The sequence below is a fragment of the Spermophilus citellus genome, assembly GCF_964194105.1.
Source record: "Spermophilus citellus genome assembly, chromosome: 18".
Lineage (NCBI taxonomy): Eukaryota > Metazoa > Chordata > Mammalia > Rodentia > Sciuridae > Spermophilus > Spermophilus citellus.
Genome location: NC_138200.1, coordinates 58,379,471 through 58,404,065, shown reverse-complemented (window position 1 = coordinate 58,404,065; position 24,595 = coordinate 58,379,471). Strand labels below are relative to the sequence as shown.

General features: G+C 40.8%; 1 protein-coding gene across 4 annotated transcripts; it reads right to left on the bottom strand.

Moving 5' to 3' along the window:
- Positions 1-3,455: 3,455 nt before the first annotated feature.
- Positions 3,456-21,281, bottom strand: ZFP1 (ZFP1 zinc finger protein). Of its 4 annotated transcripts, none has more exons than XM_081275044.1 (5): positions 21,112-21,281; positions 20,565-20,639; positions 18,726-18,784; positions 12,408-12,552; positions 3,456-6,268 (listed from the first exon to the last, which is right to left on the bottom strand). In XM_081275044.1, the coding sequence occupies exons 3-5, from the start codon at positions 18,738-18,740 to the stop codon at positions 5,193-5,195; spliced, it is 1,236 nt and encodes a 411-aa protein (XP_081131170.1). In that variant the 5' UTR covers positions 18,741-18,784; positions 20,565-20,639; positions 21,112-21,281; the 3' UTR covers positions 3,456-5,192. The 4 variants fall into 4 exon arrangements, with proteins under 4 accessions (XP_081131170.1, XP_081131172.1, XP_081131169.1 ...); XM_081275046.1 differs by having other exon boundaries at positions 12,408-12,534; positions 21,112-21,279; XM_081275043.1 differs by lacking the exon at positions 20,565-20,639.
- Positions 21,282-24,595: the final 3,314 nt, after the last annotated feature.

Sequence of the window (24,595 nt, the reverse complement as noted above, 5' to 3'; positions counted from 1 at the left end):
ATGGAGGGTGGCCCAGCCTTCCTCAGTCCCTCCATCTCACGGGATGCTATGGACTTTCTGTGTATTCAGTTGGTTTAGGGATCCATGGGATTTATTGGAGAGGTCCTGTGGAATGTCGCCTTAGAGATCTTTGTTTTCTGGGAGTGGCCATTGTTCTGGCGGGTTCACAGAGACTTCTCCTGGTGCCTGTTGTGTAGATGGTGTGACCTGAAGGTCCAGAGAGTGTAAACGTGTGACACAGCTGTCACTTTCTGGAGCTGGGTCCAGGTCCACGATACACCTCACTCACCAGTAGGGGCTTCCTGGAGCCTGGGTGATGGAGGTGGCATTGACCTTTGCCAAAGGTGACCTTTGGGGACTCACTGCATCCATAAAGAGTAGGTTTCTTTTTCTTTTTTTTTTAAGAGTGAGAGGGGGGAGAGAGAATTTTTAATATTTATTTTTTAGTTCTCGGCAGACACAACATCTTTGTTAGTATGTGGTGCTGAGGATCGAACCCAGGCTGCACGCATGCCAGACGAGCGCACTACCGCCTGAGCCACATTCCCAGCCCCAATAGTAGGTTTCTACAGACCTCTAACATCACATCTCCACATAAAGTCTGCTGACAAGGGTCCAGGCATTTCCATTCCTCTTCAGAAAATTCCATGACCACATCCCTTAATGTCAATGGTTCCACACATTTGGAAAATGTGCTTTAAAAATGGGTGCCACCTGGTAAGAAAAGAGAAGCTGAAAACTCCTTGTACACAGCTCCTCCAAAGTATGAATTATTTACATGAGTCAAAATTCTCATTTTCTGATCGTGTCGTTAACATACACTCTGAAGGGATGTAGGCAAAAAAGTAGAGTTGGTTTCATGACGGGCAGAGATCACCAATCATTTTCTGGCTTTCAGGATGTTCCCCCTTAGTGTTCTTTCAGCTCCTGGGTACCACAGAAACCTGGGGCTCCTGATGTAGGACTGGAAGCATAGAAATGGATTCAAAGAATGGCAGCCTCCAGAAACAAAGGAGATAATCTTATTCTAGTTTTTGACTTAAATTTCACTTTAAGTATAGCTGTGGGGCATGGCCTGACCCGAGGTTGGCCTGCTGGTTAGGTAGGCCTGGACAGAATCTGCTGTATAGGCTGGATCCTGGGTCTATGGGATTCAGCCTGGTGCTAGGACAGGCCTGGAATGGGTACCAACTTCAAGTCTGGGGCTGCAGGGACTTGCCCAATGCTGGGTTTCATTGGGTTGTATTAAAGTGTTGGGGTCCAAGGTAAAATCTGGTGCTGGTTCCCTTTCCTTCCTAAGTGTCTTTCTCATCACACTGGTACTTGGCGCTGAGAAAGGGGTATAACGTAAAACAACCATTCCTGTCCCCTTCAATGTATATATACTTTAGTTGTTTGTGGGCTTTTGTTTTATTCATTTATTTATATGTGGTGCTGAGAATTGAACCCAGGGCCTCACGCATGTGAGGTGAGCATTCTACTCTGAGCCACAACCCCAGTCCGGTCCTTAACTCTTGTGCAAGCATTTTCATGGGAGGATAGTTGTTCAAACCACGGGGGCAGGTCCAGCGCCTGCATGTCTTACTCCATCATCCTGTCTTCACTACGTGTGGTTGATGACTTGCAAGTTCTGATGCTTCTCCCAACCAAGTTTAAATCCCACTGTTCATCACTCGGGTATTTCACAACAACCAATCCAGGCTAAATCCAATTCTGAGTGTGGCTGGAGGAAAACTCACAACTCTGACGGACATGACATTAAAGATACTGCATCACCCTCCAGTGGGCCTTTTCCACAGCCATACTGTATTTCCTTAGTTTGTTAACTCTCCCCTGATCCTCAAACCTCTCATGCTACCTCCTCCATCCTCGCCCTCAGCTTGTAACCTTGTCTTCTAACAGAGTAAATAAAAGCAATCAGACAAAAGTTCACAAGTCTGAGTCATCTCTGGCTCCTCCCTGGCTGATGCTCCAAGTCCAGCATCTTCCCTAGCACGCTGGTTCTGATCTCTTCTTCCTGGCCCAGACTGTGCTCTAGTCTGTTCTCTTCTTTCCCTGCTGCAGCAGAAATATTTTTCTCCACTGGTCATTCCTGTGAATTGATAAACATAATCTACAATTTCTAACATCTTTTTTTTTTTTTTTTTTTTTTTTTTTGCTGGAAAAAGCTTTAATTTTTATTTGGTCCAAGGCTTGGGAGGGGCTCCATGGTGGTTAAAAAGCTGCCTAGGGGTTAGAGGGAGAGGCTCAGGCCAAAGTCCTGATGCCAGGAGATGCAAAGGAGCCCCATCAAAGGCCACTGTACTCCAGGGCCTCTAGTCATGCTTGAGGGTGAGTCTTTCGAAGAGATACTCGCCCAGGCCAGCCTGGGGGCCCGCCAGACGGTGGAGGTTAGTCAAGTGGTCCCCCATCTTCTTGATAAGCTTCACCTCCTCATCGAGGAAGTGGTTCTCCAGAAAGTCACAGAGATGTAGGTCTGTGCGGGTAGAACCCAAGGCATGAAGATCCAAAATGGCTTGGTTCAGGTCCTTCTCCAGAGCCAAGGCAGCTAATTTCTAACATCTTAAACAAAATCTCTTGAACCCCTCTCTCTTCTGCTACTCATCTATTCCTGTTAAGACAATTCTTTCTCGGGTTTCTTATGGTTTTGCCTCTTTACAAACATAGGCACTAGTGGAGCATGATGGCACATGCCCGTAATCCCAGTGGCTTGGGAGGCTGAGGCAGGAGGATCACAAGTTCAAAGCCAGCCTCAGCAACTTAGTGAGGCCCTAAGCATCTCAGTGAGACCCTGTCTCTAAATAAAATACAAAAAAAGGATTGGGGATGTGATTCAGTAGTTGAGTGCCCCTAGGTTCAATCCCTAGTACAAAAACAAACAAAAAAAAAATGTAAGCACTAAAGACCTTTGTTCCAGACCATCTTTCAGGATGTGTGAAAAGTGAATAGTCTTACAAGACAGAAAGTTCTATCTCCAGAGGAGAGAGCAGGTTTCATATCCAGCATAGTAAAGATGTCTCTCTTTGGGGCAAAGTTGGGTTGGTTTTCTTGCAACCCCTAGTGTAAGACTCGGGTTCCCTAAACTCCAGGTTCCTCTAACAACCCAACATATGTGTAGGTATCACATGTCCCGTACTATGTCATCCTCTGTAAAACTAAGGTAAGAAAACGATGCTCTGGCTACTGTTACTGCTGAGTGGTAACTATCTCCAGGCCAAGACATCTTTCATAAGGAATGTGGGCTAGCTCATTTTCCTGCCATCGTCAATAAGCTGATGCGTTCCTGAGGGCACAATGAAAGGACTTCTATGTCCAGGCCCCCCCCACCCCACACATATGTATTTCTAGATCTTTATTTTATAAAAACTGGAATACTGTCATATTCTCTTTCAACATGGAAAAGTTTGATCCTACATTTTTTTCCAAAGGAATACCACACAGCCATGATATATTTTTACCACAATTTATTCAATCATTCCTTTATGATGGTCATTCATTTTTTTATTTTTTGGTCCTTACCAAAAATACGATATACATTGATAAACATAAAATCTCCAATACTGGCACTTTATTTTTTTCCCTTAGAAATAGATTCTCAGGAGTGAGATTCCTGGGTTAAAGTGTGTATGTATCAATAATGTTAAAAGACAGTCACAATGTTTTCCAAGGAGGCTGTCATGATTTACATTTCTAACAGCAGTGTATGAAATTAACTTTTCCCTGCTTCCTTGTATTAGAAAGATCACAACTTTGAAATACAAAGATGTACTGGGCTATGGATATCATGATATATTTGCCCAGAAAGTCATTCATTTTCATATGTAGTCCCAACACATCAATGATATTAAAAAATAATAGTTTTGTTGCCATTTATAATACTAATACATGATTTGTGGTGGATAGGGAAAGGCTGAATTTGTCAATATGAAATCAAGCCTAAAATGGCACATCTTTCATTTACACAAAAAGATAACTTTTAAAATGTTAATCAACAAACAGTATATGGGGAGATCACTGCAAAGTCTAACTTAAAGTGTTTGTGAACACTGAAAGGAAGTAATAACTTATGCTAGGTCAGATTCTAAAGGGAAATGTTTTAGGTTGCGTGTGAAACTCGAAGTAGAAATGCCTCTTTAAAACAAAAGAATACTGCAATTACTTCATTTCTAAAATGGATTATGCACATGGAAATTTTAGGAAGCAATGAAATAGACAATTCTTGACTTTTCTTAAAATAAATTATTTTTTTCTCTAAAGACTTTGAAATATGACTAACATTTATGAGCTACATAAACATCCTATCATTTTTTTTTGCAAGACAATTCATAAAATATTGAGAAACGGGGAAACACACAAAAATACAGGTGGTTTCTGGGTTACACAACATTTTGGTAATAGACATGCATTTGTATGTAAATACCCCACAGAAAAATAACAAGTGCATGATAAGAATATTCTCTTTACATGGTACAATTTCATTCTGTGTGTATACCAAGTAACATAATTCATATCTGTCTCCTTTTACTTTCTAGATATCCTCTTAATTATCTCACATTCGCAAATTTTAATAAATACTTCTAAAAAATCTTCAAACCCAAAAGTGGGTTAAGACTCCCCAACAGTCATCTGTTGAGGAGGCAGTTCAATAAAAATGGTCACACAACTTACATCGGCAAGCAGTAGGCAAAAACACAGGCTACGTGCTACTTTAAAATCTGTTAATATTTCATTTGGAATGCATACTAGGTTGGAAAGATACTGACACACATGATGTTTAGTATGGAAAACCTTGTGTTCTAATTATCATAGAGGCCAAGAATTTCAAACTCCCAGTGACCCTTAAATTCACATGTGCAGATTAAAAACGTGTTCTGTGGCATACTCACATATAAATTCCTAGGGTATTATCTCTATATGCTTTTTGCTGCTACCCAGAGTATTCAATTCATTAATTTTTAAAAGCTCATTGTAATACAGTTGGGTATGTCTATCTACAATTTGATATATTCTGATATGTATACTTTACCTGGGTATTATACCCAATTCCTAGTATAATATTCTTCTTAAGGGCTCCTGTATTTTACACATTTTTGAGTTGAGAAATTTTATCTCAACGTGAATTCTTCATGAGGTTTCTATCCATTGCAAGGATTTTGGTATACAGTTTTCCACGATACAACTTGGTTGCAGTCTCAGGGTCTATCTCCTATGTGTACTCTCTGATGGACACTCAGTCGGGACTTCCTGCTGAAGGCCTTTCCACACTCAGAACACTCATATGGTTTCTCTCCTGTATGGATTCTCAGATGTAACCTAAGAGTAGACCTCTGGCTGAATGTTTTGCCACATTCAGTACATTCATAGGGCTTCTCTCCTGTGTGAGTTCTCATGTGTATGATGAGTTGTGAGTTCTGGATAAAAGATTTGCCGCATTCACTGCACTCATAGCGTTTCTCCCCTGTGTGAATTTTCTGATGTATGATGAGGTTCGATTTCTTAAAGAAGGTTTTTGCACATTCATTACACTCATAGGGTCGCTCTCCTGTATGAATTCTCTGGTGTGTAGTGAGTTCAAACTTCTGAGCAAACGTCTTTCCACATTCGCTACATTCATAGGGCTTCTTCTCCATATGTGCTCTCTGGTGTACAATGAGGTTTGACTGGTGGGTGAAAGCTTTTCCACACTCGGGACATTCAAAGGGTTTCTCCCCAGTATGAATTCTCTGATGTTTGATGAGGTTTGCCTTATGGGAGAAGGTTTTCTTACATACATTACATTCATAGGGTTTTTCTCCAGTGTGTATTCTCTTGTGACTAATGAGCAGTGACTTAAAGGAGAAAGCCTTGTCACAGTAATTACAAAGAAAAGGCTGAACCAGGTTTTTAATTTTCTGATGTTTAAAAATGACTTCTTTATGGCTGAGGGCTTTTCCACTTTTATTATAATCAGAGTAATCTACTCCAGGGTGGGTTTTCTCTTGCTTCAGATATAGGAGTGGTTTTCCAAAGCCATTGCATTCATCAGCTTGCTTTCTTGCATAGCTTCTATTAAGTAAATCTGAATTATGTTTCAAAGTCTTTTCATATAAGTCATATTTATAGGGCACTTGTCTTAAAGAAACAAAGTCTGTATTCAGATTAAATGTTTTTCCAAAGAGATTATCTCTTTCTTCAACTGGAGTTTGGTTTTTGAGGATTATAAACTGCTTCGCCTGCTCATCTGGGTTTCTGTGGTCCCTCTCCATTTGGTCATCGGCCTTCCACACTTCTAGGATCAAACAGAATGAAATGCACTTTATCAATCCTTTCTGTATAATGTCACAGAAGGGGAAGTCTCCACAAATGTGTTATAGGGGTGATTCTTTGTTCCCAGTACTAAAAAAAAAAAAAAAAAAAAAAAAAAATCCCAGTGCAAACTTCTCCTCTCTTAAATCTTGATAGGAAAAGACACATAAAACTTGTGCACACCAAAAAGTGTGAATTAACAATGGACATAAGTAGCACTGGCAGATGACAAAATAACCTTAAAGTAAACAGAGAAATTGAAATAAAAACAAAGATCAGCAACCAGGGCACAAATAGTATGGAAAAGCTGGCAATTTCAGGAATAAAGGAGATTCACAGTGTCCTCAAGAACACTGAATAATTAACAAAGACCAAGAAAATAAGTAGATGAAGATGTTAAGTGGTGGTACCAGACAGATGAGGTTAGTAACTGACACTTTAGATTACTATGGTAAGATCAGTACTGGTCTGCATGCTTCTTGGCTTTCCTCCTCCTCCTCCTCCTCTGCTCCTATAAACCAAAATAACCTCTTGAAATCAGCATTTCTCATAGTTTGCAGAAACAATCCTATTTTAGAACTCTCTTTTTGCAAATGGATGGCAAGATCCAGGAATTCATTCTGTTGGAAATAGAAAATAAACCCAAATCCTTACAACAGAGTCACTCAGACTCGTTGCTATTGCTGGGTCTACTGCTGTATTTCTACTGAAGTTGTTGGAGAATGACAGTTTTTACCACTATAGTGTTTTTCTCCTTTTAAGATTGCCCTCCTTTAATTTGAATATTAAAGATTGCCCAGACTTGACTTAGGCCCTTAATAACCTTTACTTTTATCTTGTGTATTAGTGGTTATTCCTAACTTACTTGTGATTCTGCAACCATTTCATCCAAGATAACGAAGTCTTGTAATGAAAAAGTTATCCTCTTTAAGGCTATGACACCAATTCCCATGAGCTAAAATATAGAAGTCACCATTCTGACTGGCAGACTGAGAATGCCAGTGCAAGAGCAACTGATTATAACACCAAAAGTATCTAAAAAAAAAAAAAAAAAAAAAAAAAATGGGGGTGGGGTTTAAGTAGGTACCCCCCAAACAAAACACAACTTAAATTAATCCGAGACAATAAGCCATCACCTATAGGACACATAGGATATAATGGTGACTTCTAGTACTAATGCTGACCCCAACTGAATAAAAGGGGTAACTATAAAATTATAGACATTTCAGTTAAAACCCAGGACTATTTTAAGACTGGTGAAACTGGCCTGCTTAATGTCTAACCCAAATTCTGGAGACTGAAGTCAAGGAAGTAAAAGGATAAGGAAAAAACAGCCAACATTTTGGCCCTTGCCCTCTTAAGCTACCCAAAACTCAGGGAACAATGGGCCCTACAACTCCCTTGAGTCAAATGACCTCCCAATCAGGGGGATCAAGAGGACCCTAGAAAACGGGAAGCCAACTTGTGCACAATGTGCAAAGAGGAAGGTCTTCACTGGAGAGGGACATGTCCCTGATGCTTCCAAGAGAAGTCAAGTGTAGTCAGCAAGACCCTGACCCATCCTGGCAGATGGCACAACTCATGGTAGAATAAAAGTTAAAGGAGCCACTTTCTTTTGACAAGTGGCTCCTGAATTGTGCCCAGCCAGACTGCGGCACAATTCAGGAGCCACTTGTCAAAAGAAACGAACTTTATTTTTAGAACCACACATGCCAAACCACACAGCTCTTCAGGAAAACCTTCAGAGCCCAACTGCCACCACCGGCTTCCCACAAGCCTCTCAACCTCCCCCACTCCTCCTACTCTTGAGGCCAACTGGCTGGGTAGCATGGGCGGAGCCAAAAAAGTCCCCCAATGAGCAGGTCTGAAAGGGCGGGGAAACAACCCAATGAGCATCACCGCAGAGGAGCCAATCAATTGGCAGCTAGAAGTTTGCTGGGGCCGCTGTGAGCCAATCATCAGCTGGCAGCTGGAAGTTTGCTGGCAGCTGGAAGTTTGCTGGGGCCCCTTCGGCTGTGGCTCTCATCTCCCCCTCTCTGTTTAAACAACAAGCATGTGGCTTAGGGACCGTGCCTGCCTTAGGTTGTCCAATACTACATATGGTCCTTACCCGTCATTGGATGAGCTGACCTCAAGGCGTCAGCCTCCTGTCATAGGTTGGTACCATTGCAATTGGATCTTACCCGTCATTGACTACCGATCCAGCATACAGCCACACCCATGGATAGGTCTTTGTACCAGCGGGGGGGGGGGGGGGGGAGAGTGAGGTTCTTTGCCTCACCTCTGTTGGCCCCAAAATTTTAGCTGAATGACCATGACAAGCAGAAGGGAGGAGGATACACCAAGCCAATTGACGGCTCCTTTTGGAAAAATTGTACCACTGATGACACCATCAGCAAAAATACCCCAACACTACCACAAGTTGCTGCACCAACAGATAGTTCACCATGCATACAAGTGAGTTCACAATGCATACAAGTGATACATAGTCCAGGCAAGTTCTGCAAGCAGTTCAGTGATGGCTCCTTTTGGAAAAATTGTACCACCGATGACGCACGGGGAACGACTGAGGGTAAGTGATAAGGTAAACTACTCGCCCCTGAGGGCAGGGTGAGAGGATGGGTAGCCATTTTAAGATTCTTCTTTTGTTTTGTTTCGCTTTTGTTTTAAGTTGCCTGTCCCTGGAGATGAGACGGAAGAAAAACCGCTCACATCTGAGGAAAAACTATTTGCGTCTGAGGAACAGACAGGGAGAAAGGACGGATGGACATTTCAGGAGGATAGAAAGGCTGATATAATGATTTTGTGTTGTTCCATTTTTGTTTCATTCTGTCTCGGTTTTGTTTGGTGTTATCTTGTTGGGTTGTATTATAGTAGAAATATGGGATCAGAAATTAGTAAAAAACAAACCGAAAGAGTGTTAATTGTTAGAGGAAGGAGGCATCCCAGTAAAATCGAGAGCAGTCAGGGCATACGTTGATACAATACAAAAATGTAGCCCATGGCTTTTTAAGGAGGAGTTGTTAAATATATCACAATGGAACCATCATGGTGAAGATTTAAAAAGAATAGAAAAGAACAACCCAGGGACTCTGCCAGTTGGCACACTGCCATTGTGGATGTTCGTATCTTGTTTGCTTAGTCCAAAGCCTTCAGTTCAGACAATGGTAGAGGAAGGAGAAGACATATTGATTCAAGTAAAAGAGAAGGTCTCTCAAGTTAAACTGAGGAAAAGATTCAAGTAAAAGAGAAGGTCTCTCGAGCTAGTCAGAGGAAGAAAGTTTAGAGCAGAAAAAGCCATCAGGGGAAAAGTTACAACAGGAGACTGCTACTAACACCTTTCTATCACCAGAGGGTGTAAGTATCCAACCAACAGCGCCACCTCTACAGGAGACTGCTATTAACACCATTCTATCGCCAGAGGGCATAAGTGTCCAACAGCACCACCTCCATATGCTAGGAGGCCCCCAACCCCCACAGTTGATATTTGAGATCCTGTCTCAGGATCCCAACTATTAACATGCCCTGTATTTGAGCAGGCAGGAGGGCAACGAATTCACCATGCTTTAAATTTCAAAAAAGTGAAGCAGCTAAAAGAGGCTGTAACAACCTATGGTCCTCAAACACCCTTCACTGTAAGCATGGTCGAATCCATTACCAACTTGAACATGACGCCAGCAGATTGGGCTAATATGTGTAAAGCTGTGCTAAATGGAGGACAATACCTGTTATGGAAGGTTGCCAATGAGGAATTTTGCAAGGAGACAGCTAGGCGAAATGCAGCAGCCGGTTATCCTCAGAGAAATCTAGATATGTTGTTAGGAAAGGGACCTTATGAGGTTCAGCAGCAACAAATTGCATAAGATCCTGGCGTATACTCTCACAAATTGCTGCAGATGTGGTTAGGGCATGGAAGACTTTACAAGGACATGGAGGTTTACAAGGTCAATTATCTAAGGTAATACAAGGAGCTAATGAACCTTACGCTGAATTTGTAGATAGGCTTATTCAAACAGCTACCAGAGTTTTTGGGAATACAGAGCAAGCAATGCCATTAATAAAACAACTGGTTCACGAGCAAGCGAATTGTTGGTGCAGAGAAGTCATTAGATCATGGAAACATGAAGATTTAAACACATATATTAAATTATGTAGAGACATTAATGAACAAGGGCAAGTCGTGGCAGCTGCAGTACAACAGGTTTTAGATGCCAGGCCAAAACCATGCTATAATTGTGAACAAACGGGACATTTTAAAAGGAATTGCCCCATAGGAGGAGGGTTTAACAAAACTAGGTATCAAAGGAGTAGAATACTGGGTATTTGCCCACAATGCCATAGAGGGAGACATTGGGCTAATGAATGCCGCAGTCTGGCTGGGCACAATTCAGGAGCCACTTGTCAAAAGAAACGAACTTTATTTTTAGAACACACAGGCCAAACCACACAGCTCTTCAGGAGAACCGTCAGAGCCCAACTGCCACCACCGGCTTCCTACGAGTTCCCAAGAGTGATCCCTAATAAATCTCAGCTGACTCTAACAGTAGACAGAAAAAAGGTCAGTTTTGACCAGCTTGGTCTTAAATACCTGGCAGAAGAATATAACCAGAATACAGCCATACATGGACATTTAGAATATAAAACAATGTTCTTTTACTTTAGATTTACATCTGTGTCAGTCCTTCTGAAAATAAGTAAAACTGGGAGGCTATAAAGGAAGGGGTTTATACAGGAGTGCCTGAGAAATATCACAAAAAGCACTGTCAGAGTCACAAGTTTGTTCTGAGTCAATTTGAAACATATCTGTCCTTTTTTTTTTCCCTAGTATGATTATGAACTGCTGCTCAAATTCTCCTTTTGGAGTTTGCAATTCATCACTTCCAGCCTGGTGGCTTGATTTTCATCAAGACCTAGAAAGAAGACAAGCTTCAACCAAGCTGGAAAAGACCTTGCCAAGTGCTCCTAATCACCATGGCTATCAGAACTGCTAAAAGGGGGAGAATTCATTACCATAGGTCATTTCCACCTCAGAAAGTTAAAATATCTAGGATGGATGGCAATGCCAAAGGGTACAAAAATGAAAATAAGACCAAAAGGTATATAAAGAAAAAGGGGGACTTGTGAGAAATAGAAAGCTTCGTCGTCCAGTTTTAGAATATAGTATTTAGCCTTAATTGGGAAATAAAGATCCAATTGTAGCCATTTTTAACTAGAGCTCTTCCCTTTGTCTGCCCCAGTTTCAAAATTAGCTAATCATAAATTATAACCCTGAGCTGCTCCTATCAGAACAAGGGGGAACACTGTTAGGGATAAAAGCAGGTCGACTGCCTGCCCAAGTGCACTGCTAGCCAGTGCACACTCTTATGACAGAAGTAATATTTGCCTTGCTGACCCACTTTTGAGTACGTTTGATTTCTTGTGGCAGCTCAATATTTCTAAAAAGGCTTAGTCTTATGGGGTTAACAGACATACCAGAAAATTAGGAGTTAAAAGATGAACCTTATAACTATAAAATTAATAAGGCACATCAAGAGATGAGAAGTTGAAGAATCAGCTTGGAGTCAGTAGAAATACCAAGAAGTTACAAGCCAGACAAGATAAGGTCACTAAAATCAAATCCACTGAAACAGGATGATAGTTTGCTCTGATCTAAAAAGATTATTAGGGACTTTCCCAGATAAGAACAAATCCACGTGGTGAGGGACAAACACATGCATATAATAGTTGTGAAGTAGCCTGCAGAATTACCTTATTAGCATAGAATAAAACACCCTGAAGCTGGCAATGAGACAGTCCCATCAAGAGGCATGAAGAGCTCAGACTAAACTAAAACCCCACCACTACACTGATGGCACCAAAAGACTAGGCCACTGCCTACCCTGAAGATGCCATAAAAGCTGTACACCTTTGTCTTCTGTTTGAGCCCATCTGACACGCTGTCAGGCTGTCTCCCTTCTTACGCAGAAGTTCCAATAAAGCCTTGCCTATGTGTTTACACTCTTTTGACTGGCTCTCATTTCTACAAAGTTGAAAGTTCCCTGTCTGATATAAACACCACATAATTATTCAGAAACTCACTGCTACTAGGCAAACAGTGAGATACATCTGAGAGCTGTTCTTACCCACTGAAAGTAAGTTGCTATAATTCTCCAGCATCACATCCATGTATAGAATCCTCTGAGAGGGGTCCAGTTGCTCCCATTCCTCCTGGGTGAAGTCCACAGTCACGTCCGTGAATGAAACTGATCCCTGAAATTGCATATTAATCTGAAATGATCATGTTTTGGTGATGTGGAAAGGATATATGAAAACTTATTCTTACCATGTTGTAAGTTACCCACCATGAAAATTTACAAATAATACCTATGGTACATCTTGTTTACTATATTTTGACTCCAAAAATATGTGGTTAAGATCCCTGTATCTTTGGCACTATCATATTTGATAGGTATCTAACAACAAAAGCCGATTCTGCTGTTAAGATATACACGGGGAGCTGGGCGCGGTGGTACACGCCTGTAATCCCAGTGGTTCAGGAGGCTGAGGCAGGAGGATTGTGAGTTCAAAGCCAGCCTCACCAACTCAGGAACACTCTGTCTCTATAAAAAAAAGAGCTGGGGATGTGGCTTACAGTGGTTAAGCACCCCTGGGTTCAATCCCAGGTACCAAAAAATATATCTCTCTCAGTATATGACGTTACCAAGGTAGTGACAAAACTCACATAAACATTAATTTTGTAGTAGCAAACTATTAAAAAGTTTTGAATATTGAAAAAAACAGGAGGATTTCTATTTATGAAACAAATTGTCAGCTACAAGTAAGGATCTCCCGACCTCCTTCAAGCCATAAAAATAGAAAAAAAATTTTTTTTTGTACTGGGAATCAAACACGGGGGCACTTTACCACTGAGTTATACTTTGGCCCTTTTTATTTTTTCTTTTGAGATAGGGTATCATGAAGATGCCCAGGCTGATCTGTGATCCTCCTGCTTCAGCCTCCCGAGTTGCTGGGATTATAGACATGTGCCACAACATTTAGCTTTATAGCCTGATTTAATAGCCAATTAGATACAGTTGAAAAGATGGTTAGCAAACTGGAAAATATCAGTAAAAAATATCCAGACTGAAATAAATACAAAAGGATCAAAGGATGGAAAATACATTAAAAAGCCTAAAAGACACATAAGTTAAAGGGCCTAACATAGTTGCTCTTGGAGTTCTATTTTAAGAGGTAAAATATTTGAAGAGACAATGGCTGAGAATTTTCCAAAACCATTCACAGCAGGCCACAGTTTCCAAAAAAAACCACCATTAATCCCAAGTATAAAGTACAAGAAACCCTACTTTTGGGCACATAATCATAAAACTGCCAAAAACCCTAGAAGAAAAAAAAAGTATTACCTTTAAAGGCATGATAAAACGATGGATTATTTTTCAAAAGAAATAATGGAATACCTTCAAAGTGCTGAAAATATTTATAATGACAAGCAAACATTTTCTAGAAAGGGTCTAGTAAATATTTTAGATTTTTGCAGGCTATGTGTAGATCTGCTTAAACGAATCAATTCCACCATCCTACCACAAAAGCAGAGACAAGATATAAGCAAATGGTATAGGTATGTTTCAATAAAACTTCATTTATGGACACTTTGCATCTGAATTTCATATCAGTTCAAAGAACAAAATGCTATTCATTTAATTTTATTCCCAACCATTTAGAAATGTAAAAACCGGCCTTGGCTTGTGGGTTATACAGGACCAGGCAGCAGGCCATTTGGACAATGGGTTTGACAGCCCTTGCTCTGAAATGATGACAGGAACATAATAAGTGTGTTAGGTGGTACTTATCCCAGGAGGGCGCGGTGGCACATACCTATAATCCCAGCATCTTAGGAGGCTGAGGCAGGAGGATTGTAAATTTAAGGTCAGTCTCAGCAACTTGGTGAGGCATTAAGCAACTCAGCAAGACCCTATCTCTAAATAAAATACAAAATAGGTCTGGGGATGTGGCTTAGTGGTTGAGTGCCCCTGGGTTCAATTCCCGGTGCAAAAAAAAAAAAAAAGATACTCCAGAAGAAGAAAACTAAACCTACCATGAGTCAATTTGATGCAAAAATAATAGCAAATCTGTAAAATATATTAAAATAAGCAAACAATGGAGTGGGAGATGTTAAATAATAAGCTGTAACTCATTTTTGGATGCCAGCAACTTGGGAGTTGTGGCAAGAATAAAATATGTTTGGGAAGAAAACAAATGCTGATTAAACTGTCTTTAAAATATGTATTTAAGCACATTTTTATTACCTAGTGGCAGATTGCTTGGGGGAGCCTGGCCCAAATTCTTATCTGTACAAAATACATCTGAACATATGCAGATGATTAACTGTCCCTCCTTTCACACCAGGCTGAATTGGATCAGATGAGAAGACACTTCATCTCACAGAAGGGTTCTGCTTTAATCTACTCCTAAGAGTTAGCCATTGAGCAGAAACAGGAAACAGAACATCCCACTCCAATTATATTCCTTTCGGACACTCAACACTTGATCTTCACTTTGACCTTGCCAGATGTACCAACTGCATTGATTTCTAGGTTTCCTTATGTTTCTCATGAACTGGAAGATTTCTGTCCAGTAGTAGCAAATCTCTAGACATGGCTAGACTTGTGGTACTAGGTTTGCTTCGAAAGCACTGCCACATTGCTTCCAGTAGAGCTGTATCATTTTACACCACACAAGGAATACATAAGCTAATGCAGTGTGTGTGTGTGTGTGTGTGTGTGTGTGTGTGTATTTTGGTGCTGGGGATTGAATCCAAGAGTGTCTAACCACTGAGCCCCATCTCCAGTCCTTTTTATTGAGAGAGGGTCTTGCCAGGTTGCTTAGGGCTTCTAAGTTGCTGAGGCTGGCCTTGAATTTTCGACTTCCTGCTTCAGCCTCCTGAGTCATGGGATTACATGATGGTGCATGCCATCATGCCTAGCTAAGCTAATGCAATCTGAAAAATAATTTAAAAACCCTTAAAGGGTTGGGGTTGTGGTTCAGTGGTAGAGTGCCTGCCTAGCATGCGTGAGACACTGGGTTCAATTCTGAGCACTGCACATAAATAAATGAAAAAAAATAAAGGTCCATCAGCATCTAAAAAAAAAAGGGCTGGGTTTGTGGCTCAGCAGCAGAGCACTTGCCTAGCACGCGAGAGACCCTGGGTTCGATCCTCAGCACACATAAAAATAAATAAATTAAATAAAGGTATTGTGTCCAACTACAACTAAAAAATAAATATTAAAAAAAAGCAAAAAAAAAAAAAAAAAAAACAGGGCTGGGGATGTGGCTCAAGCGGTAGCGCGCTCGCCTGGCATGCGTGCAGCCCGGGTTCGATCCTCAGCACCACATACCAACAAAGATGTTGTGTCCGCCGAGAACTAAAAAATAAATATTAAAAATTCTCTCTCTCTGTCTCTCACTCTTTCTTAAAAAAAAAAAAAAAAAAAAAAAAGTCTTGGGGAAGGGCACACAGGTGCATGAAAGGATTTCTTTTAGATCTTACATATCTGAAAGAAAAAAAAAAAAACTTCCACCAATCAAAATTTTGATTAGGCAAACAAAGGCAATATTAATTCTAGTTATAATTTTTCAAAATTCAATTTTATACTGATTAGGGATACACAAATAAGTGGCAAAATCTTTTATTTTTTAAAAATTTTTTTAAATGTCGATGGACATTTATTTATTTATTTATATGCGGTGCTGAGAATTGAACCCAGTGCACACCTGCTAGGCAAGCGCTCTACCACTGAGCCACAATCCCAGGTCAAGTGGCAAAATCTTTAAGAAAAGCAAAGGAATGATTAACAAAAATGTTGAGAAAATGGCTATCTACCAGGAGGATCTATGGAATGTATCATAAAGAACAGATAACGTGGGCTGGAGTTGTGGCTCTGCAGTAGAGCACTTGCCTACCATGTGTTAGGCACTGTGTTCAATTCTCAGCACCACATAAACGTGAACAAACAAAATAATGGTATTTTGTCCATCAAGATCACAAGTTCAAGTCCAGACTCAGAAACTAGCGAGGCCTTCAGGAATTTAGTAAGACCCTGTCTCAAAATAAAAAATGAAAAGAGCTGGGGATATAGCTCAGCAATAAAGTACCCTGGGTTTAATCCCTAGTACTTAAAAAATTGTTATATCATTTTATATATTGCTTTGAACATATTTTACATTCCAGGATTTTAAAAATCAGGGGGAAAAAAAGAATGAAGAAGTTTTCTATGCTCTAATATGGAAAGACTTCAAAATAATTTTTTTTTTTTTTTGGTACCAGAGAATGAACCCAGTGTGCTTAACCACTGAACTATACCCCAAGCCCTTTTTCGTATTTTAATAAGAGACAGGGTCTCACTGAGTTGATTAGGGGCTCCCCAAGTTGCTGAGGCTGGCTTGTGATCTTCCTGCCTCAGCCTCTAGAGCCACTAAATTACAGTTGTGCACCACTATGCCTGGCAAAAGATATGTCATTCAATGATTTAAAAAAAGAGAGAGAGAGAGAGAATGAAAAAAATAAACCAGACTGGGAGAAAATCTTCAAAATCATATCTGATAAAATACCTAAAATAAATAAATAACTTTTCTTTCTTTCTTTTTTTTTTTTTTTTTTTTTAAGCAGTACTCAGAATTGAACTCAGGGCCTCACACATGCTAGGCAAGTGCTCTACCACTGAGGTACATTCCCAGGCCCTAAAAATAACTCTTAAAACTAAACAAAACAAACAATCTAATTAAAAAAAAAAAAAAACAGACAGCAGATCTGAACAAACACTTCAACAAAGAAAAATAAATGGCAAATAAATATGTGAAAAGATGCTCAACATTATACATCATTAGAGAATTGTAAATTAAAACAAGATACCACTACACATCTATTAGAATGGCCCAAATCCAGAACACTGACGACATGAAATGCTTGTGAGGTATGGAGTAACAGGAACGCTCATTCATTGCTGGTGGGAATGCAAAATGGTAGGGCCACCTGGAAGACAGTTTGGCAGTTTCTTACAAAACTAATCATATTCTTACTATATGGTCCAGCAATCACGTCCATGGTATTTACTCAAATGAATCAAAACTTATGCTGACATAAAAACCTGCATATAATTGCCAAAACTTGGAAGAAACCAAGATGTCTTTCAATAGGTGAATGAATACATAAACTGATTCACCCACACATTGGAATGTTATTTAGTGCTAAAAAGAAATGAACTATCAAGCCAGGGAAAAGTGGAGGAACCTTAAATGCATATTAAAGGAAAGGAAACAAATCTGAAAAGGTTACCTACTGTATGAGCACAACTATAAGGCATTTTGGAAATGGCAAAACTAGGGAGATATGACAATCAAGAGATCACTTTTGGCTGGGGCTTAAGGAGCGGGCAAGAGAAATAAACAGAGCACAGGGGACCTAGGGATAGTGAAACTATTTGGTATGATATTATAATAATAGATACATGTCATTTTACATTTGCCAAAGCCCACAGGATGCATAACACAAAGAGTGAACCCTAATGTAAACTACGGACTTGAATTAAAGTATCAATATAGACCTATCAATTCTAACAAGTATACCACAGTAACTCAAGGTGTTAATTCAAATAACATTAAGAATGAAACACAAATAAACTGGGTGCAGAGTACACACCTGTAATCCCAGCTACTTGGGAGGCTGAGGCAGGAGGATTGCAAGTTCAAAGCCAGCCTTGGTAACTTAGCAAAGCCCTAAGCAATTTAGTGAAACCCTGTCTCAAAAAATAAAAAATAAAAAAGGGCTGGGGATGTGGCTCAGTGTTTAAGTGCCCCTGGGTTCAGTCCCTGATACCATAAAAACACCACTACCAACAACAATAAAACACACCAAACAGTCTGATTCACATGCTATGCTATCTTATATCTGTACCTCTATTTGTACTTGTGTAAATATGTACACATCAACTCTGGAAAGCTACTCAAGAAACTAATGGCAATGGTATCTGTGGGACATAGGGGAAAATTTTAAGAGTTCACTGGCATCATACTACTCTGGTTGGAAAAACAAAATACATGCCATAATACTCTTCACTTGCACTGAAGAATGCTATAAAGTAGCAACTGTGGACAAACTAATAATCTGATTAATTTTGATTGTTTCTGGGGATGCTATCCAAAACATTGTCTACATCAAAGTCCATAAAATTGGTTCAGACCTAATATAGAGGACACCAAGGGATTAGTATTCATAACCAATACAAGACATGTAACTCACTTTGCTATTTGGCTGCTGGCATTGATCACTTATTCTTATCATGTTTTCCTTGAGTCTAACTCATTTATACTTTTCAGACATTTTCTGGATTCATATAAAATTCCACAAATGCAATGAAAAACAGGTAGGGAGTAACCAAACAACTCACCTGGGATTTGTTCATTTTCTGAAGTATTTGGGTAAAAGCTGAGAATTACAAAGGCAGAACTGGAAAAGAATAAAAAGGAAGATATTGTTATTAAACATCTGACCTGCCTCAGCCTTCTTAAAATATCTTATTCAGAAATCCCTACATACCACCTGGGAAAATACCACCTTTTTTTTTTCTTAATTTTAAAAAAAAAATATTTTTTTTTTTAGTTGTAGTTGGAAACAATACCTTTCTTTTACTTATTCTTATGTGATGCTGAGGATTGAACCCAGGGTCTCGCACATGTGAGGCGAGCGCTCTACCACTGAGCCACAACCCCAGGCCCTGAAAATACCACCTTCTAGGGATAGTCTCTTTGCCTCTTCAGATGGAGCAAAATGGATCACAAGGGCAACACTCACCTTCAATCACACATTAAGAGACCTAAAATGGCAAGACCAAGACAACCCACCATCAAGAGGCAAAGCCATCAATAGAACCCTTAACTTTAACTGAAATTACCAGAAAAAGAATTTAAGGCAACTATGATTCATACAGTAAAGGCCTAACTGGAAAAGACAGATGACATGAATGAAAAACTAGGATATTTCAGCAGAGATGAAAACTGCAAGAAAAAAATTAAATGAAAATGCTAAGAAAAAAAAGGAAATTAATGGAGATGAAGGAATCTTTCAACAGGTTCATTAGCAGACTCAATAGAGTTAAGAGAAGTTTCAGTAACTTTGAAGTGAAGTGATATCACATAATAATGAATGTATCATATCACCAAGAAAATGTAATAATTTTAAATGTATCTGCACCTAAGAGCCATGCATGCAGCTCAGAAGGCTGAGGCAGAAGAACTGTCAGTTCAAAGGCAGCCTCAACAACTTAACAAGATCCTAAGCAATTTAGTAAAACTCTGTCTCAAAAAATAAAAAGGGCTGAGGATGTGGCTCAGTGGTAAAGTACCTCTGGGTTCAATCTCTGGTATGTATGTATGTATGTGTGTGTGTGTGTATATATATATATATATATATATATATATATATATATATATATATATATATATATATGAAGTAATGCATCTGACAAAAGGAATTTAAAACACAGGAAGCAAAAATTGATGGGCTGGGGATGTGGCTCAGCGGTACAGCACTTGCCTAGCCCTAGCACACAGGAGGCCCTGGGTTTGATCCTCAGCACCACAGAAAAACAAGTAAATAAAATAAAGGTATTCTGTCCAACTACAACTAAAAAAATAATTTTTTTAAAAAAGAAGCAAAATTTGATAAAACTGAAATTTAAAAATAGGTAAATGCACAATTATAGTTAGATAACTCAATATTTTTCTCTTAGTAACAGAATAACAAAAACAAAAAGCATGTAAGGTTACAGAAGAATTGAACCACATTATCAACCACCCTGGCCCATATATATTATCTACTTAAATAGACATAAAACATTCATCCAGAGACAGACTATAACAAATTTTAAAGAACTGAAATTTATATAAAACTTTTGTACAATCTCTAAGTGGTGAAGGCTCCTGGGTGCTATAAAAGGAGACAGCAGTAATTCCAGCCAGATGTAGTGCACGCCTGAAATTTCAATTACTCAGGAGGCTGAGGCAGTAGGATCTCAAGTTCCAAGCCAGCCCAGGCAACTTAGCAAGACCCTGTCTCAAAGTAATAAAAAGGGCTGGGGGTGCAGCTCAGTGATAAAGAGCCCCTGGGTTCGATCTCCAGGAGCAAAAAAGAAAAATAATTTAAAAAGTAGAAATTCAAAACTCGTGCATGTCAAAAAACGACCAGTGCGCAAAGTCAAAATAGAAATGAGAAAAACATCTGCTCTTACATCACATAGTACCGGCTGGCTGGGTGACTTTCGGTGAATCACTTCCCCTTCCCGAGCCTCGGCTGACACTGAGCCCTGCATAACGGAAGTCCCAGGGTGGACGTGAGGACCCAAGCCTCTGCCGAAACCCCGGCCGGGGGAACCCCGCCCGCCTGCTGCGCGCGCCGCAGGGGGCCACAGGCGGGGCCAGGTGCGCCGGCCCCGCCCCTCACCGCCCGCGCGCGCCCGCGGGCCTTCCGGACTCGCTCCCGCGCGGCCCGAGCTCCTCGCCGCCCGTCGGAGGCGCGTCTTCTGACAAAGGGAGAAGGCGAGTCCTCGTTGCCGCCCAGTCCCGCGCTGTCCTATCCCTCCCACGTCGGGCCAGGCGGGCTCCCGCGGGCCCCACCCAGAGGAGGGCGCCGGACAACCCGGGACACCTCCCCGAGGGTCACTGCAGCCCTCGAGTCGCCGAAGTTTGGGCTCCCACCCCGCCCGGGCACGAACCCATCCGTCATCTCCTGCCACTCGGCCCCAGCCGCGCACAGCTGTCTGGCAGCTCCCCTTGTACCTGGCAGGGCGCAGCCTCCACTCGGGGGCCCCGTGCCACGCCGGGTTACGGCGTGTAGCGGTGAAGAAGCGCGGAGAAGGGGACCCTGTCACCCACTCGCGGCTGGAGGTGGGGGAAGGGCGCCTCCGGCGCGCTCGCAGCACTGCTCATGCGCAGATAGAAGGGCCGCACGCCGTTCCCAGGGTCCTCCGATGGGTGGGACGCTGGGCTTCGGGACTACATTTCCCATAAGCCTCCAAGCCTCGCGGTTAGAGACTCTCGGGAATGTCTACACCGTGTTTAGAGGATCGGTTGAGCGCTTTCCAAGATAATCCCTTGGCCTGGTCAATTCATTTCTCCCAGAGCGGGGCTGTGAATTAAAGTCCACTTCCTCCTCTCAAAACACAAAACCTGACTTCTTAAAATTACACCAGCCGGGCGGGGCACGTTGGCGCATGCCTGTGATCCCAACGACTTAGGAGGCAGAGGCAGGAGAATCGCAAGTTAAAAATCAGGCTGTGCAATGTAGAGAGGATATAAGCAGCTTAGCCAGACATTGTTTCAAAATAAAAAAGAACTGGGTATGTGACTTAATGGTTAAGCACCCCTGGGTTCGATCCCCAGTACAAAAAATAAAAGGGTAGGGATATAGCTTAGTGGTAGAGTGTCCCTGGAAAAACAAATTAATTTCATTTAATAAGTTATAAGCAAGTCCCACCAGATGGAAGTCAGGCCTTCAACACATAGGCTTTTGGGAGACATTCAAGATCCAAACTATGACAGTGTTATCACTGAAACAATATTGACTGGCTGGATCTCTTGAAAGGGTTCTTGGAGACCTAAAGATCTCATTTCAAGCATAATCACAATACCTTACTGTAAAGTCCTTGCTTAGCTTCTGGATGGCCATCCTAAGTAACAGCCGCCATTTTCCTGCCAAAAGGCGTATTACCACTCCCTCAATCCCACCCTTAATCACCCACATTAGAACCCCCCCCCCAATCCCTGAGCCTCCCCCATTAAAGCCCCAGAATTCAGCGTGTGTTGCCTCTCTCCACTTTGCAGGGATGTGTCTTTATTTGTCAGCTCTGACAAAATCTCTCATGTGCATCTATGCCTGGTCTTGGTCTTTCATTTCTTGCTTGCCCTGTTCCTGCTTTCTCACTTTCCTTTCACTTGCCGCACATAAAAAATGAACAATATTTCCTTAATATTACTCAACTATCTAGTTGGTGTTTAAATTTCCAAATTCTTGTAATAAATGTCATATTCCAAATTTTTAAAATTCAAAAATGCTTGCCTGTAATCCCAGCCACTGAGAGGCTGAATCAGGAGGATCACAAGTTCAAGCTCATCCTGGCTAATTTAGCTAGACCCTGTATCAAAACAAAAATAATATTGAGGCTGGGGTTGTGGCTCAGTGATAAAGTGCTTGCCTAGCATGTGTGAGGCACTGGGTTCGATTCTCAGCATCACATATAAATAAATACAAAATAAAGGTCCATCAAGAACTTAAAAAAATTTAAAAGAAGAAGAAAAAAAAACCACACTGAGGACATAACTCAGTGGTGGAGTACTTAGTATGAGAGAAGCCCTGGGTTCAATTCATAGTTCCACTAAATAAATAAATAATTCAGGAACAAAGGGAGGGGAGAGAGAGTGAGTTTGGATAACAGGTACCAAAATACCATTAGGTAGGGAAAATAAGTTCTAGTGTTCTACATCACAGTAGGGTGACTATAGTTTGCAAAACTTATTATATATCTTATAAAGAACTGGAAGAGTTTGAAGATTCCCAACATAAAGAAATGGTAAATGTTTAAGGAGAAATACCAGTTACTTTGATTTGATCATTATACGTTGTATACAGGTATTAAGCATCACCATGTACTTCGTAAATGTACCAACTGTTCCCATATAAATATAAATAATCATGGGAAATACAAATTTTAAAAGTAAAATTTAAAAACTCAAGATCCAAATATATTGCATTTATTTGATGTCTTTTAATATAAAGTTTCCCCCTCCAAAAATAATCAGTTTTTCTGAAGAATGTCCACCTGGTCTAGGTTTTTCTGATCATGTATTTTTATGCTATGGTTTGAATGTACCCTCTGCCCCAAGTTTATGTGTTGGAAACTTAATCTCCAGATCACCTTAAAAGGGTGTATTTAGGTCATGACGGCTCCACCCTCCTGAGTGTGGAGATTATGAGAGGACTTGAGGCTCAAATTCAATCTCTTGCTCTCTCATGAACTCTCTTGCCTTTCTCCTATTTACTATGAGATGACATGGCCAGAAAACACTGGTCAGATGTTGGCACTGTGATATTGTACTCCCCAGCCCCCAGAGCAGTAAGAAATATATATATTTTTTGGATACCGGGCACTCAACCACTGAGCCACATCCCCAGCCCTATTTTGTATTTTATTTAGAGGCAGGGTCTCACTGAGTTGCCTAACACCTCGCTTTTGCTGAGGCAAAAAAAAAAAAAAAAAAAAAAATCATAGGCCTGTGCCACCACTCCTGGCAAGAAATAAATTTCTGCTTCTTATAATACCAAATCTGGACTGGGGTTGTAGATCAGTGATAGAGAGCTCACCTTGCATGTGGAAGGCACTGGGTTCAATTCTCAGCACCACATAAAAATAAAATAAAGGTATTGTTCCATCTACAACTAAAAAAAATAAATACATAAATTACCAAGTCTGCTGGGCGTGGTGGCACATGCTGGGAAGCTGCTCCAGAGGCTGAGGCAAGAGGATAGGGAATTCAAAGCCAGCCTCAGCAAAAGTGAAGCGCTTAACAACTCAGTGAGACCCTGTCTCTAAATAAAATACAAAATAGGGCTGGGATGTGGCTCAGTGGTCAAGTGCCCCTGAGTTCAATCCCCAGTAACAAAATAAATAAATAAAAATAAATTACCAAGTCTGTGGTGTTCTGTTATAGCACTACAAAACATGCTAGGCCAAATTGTTAGTTTTCTGTTCCTTTATGTGAACTATGAATAGAGAAGGTCAGTTTTTAAGAATTTTTGGTCACACCAGACTCAATGGTGCACCTGTAATCCCAGTAGCTAGTGAGGCTGAGGCAGGAGGATCACAAGTTCAAAGCCAGCCTCAACAATTTATCGAGGACTGAACCAGAGGAGCTAATCCTATAAATAAAAAGAGGGACTGAGGGACTTCCAACAGCTGCTGAAGCCCCTTTTGCTTTGGGGAACTCCAGCCTTCCTTCCCTGCACTGTAAGGATTGCTCCATCTCTGTCTACTTAAAAAAAAAGAGGAAACTGAATGCAGTAAAGTCGCCACACTGAGACACTTGATTTTACACTTCTGGTTTCCCCTATGTGAGAACATCTTGTCCACTTGTGGGGACATCTGTGGTGCCACTGGTGTAGGAGTCATAATTAAATGGGAGTTGGAAACTTGGGGAGATTTTTCCCTTATCTAGTTTATCTGTTTTAAAGGTCTGTCAGCCATAGTTTGGAGCTCCTTTCTGTCTG

Bases quoted from the DNA above. Each gene is read 5' to 3' on its own strand.
- ZFP1 (XM_081275044.1), bottom strand. The intron at 6,269-12,407 runs GTAAGAACAGCT...GTTTGATCCTAG, and splicing joins TAGCAACTTACTTTCAGTGG to AAGTGTGGAAGGCCGATGAC.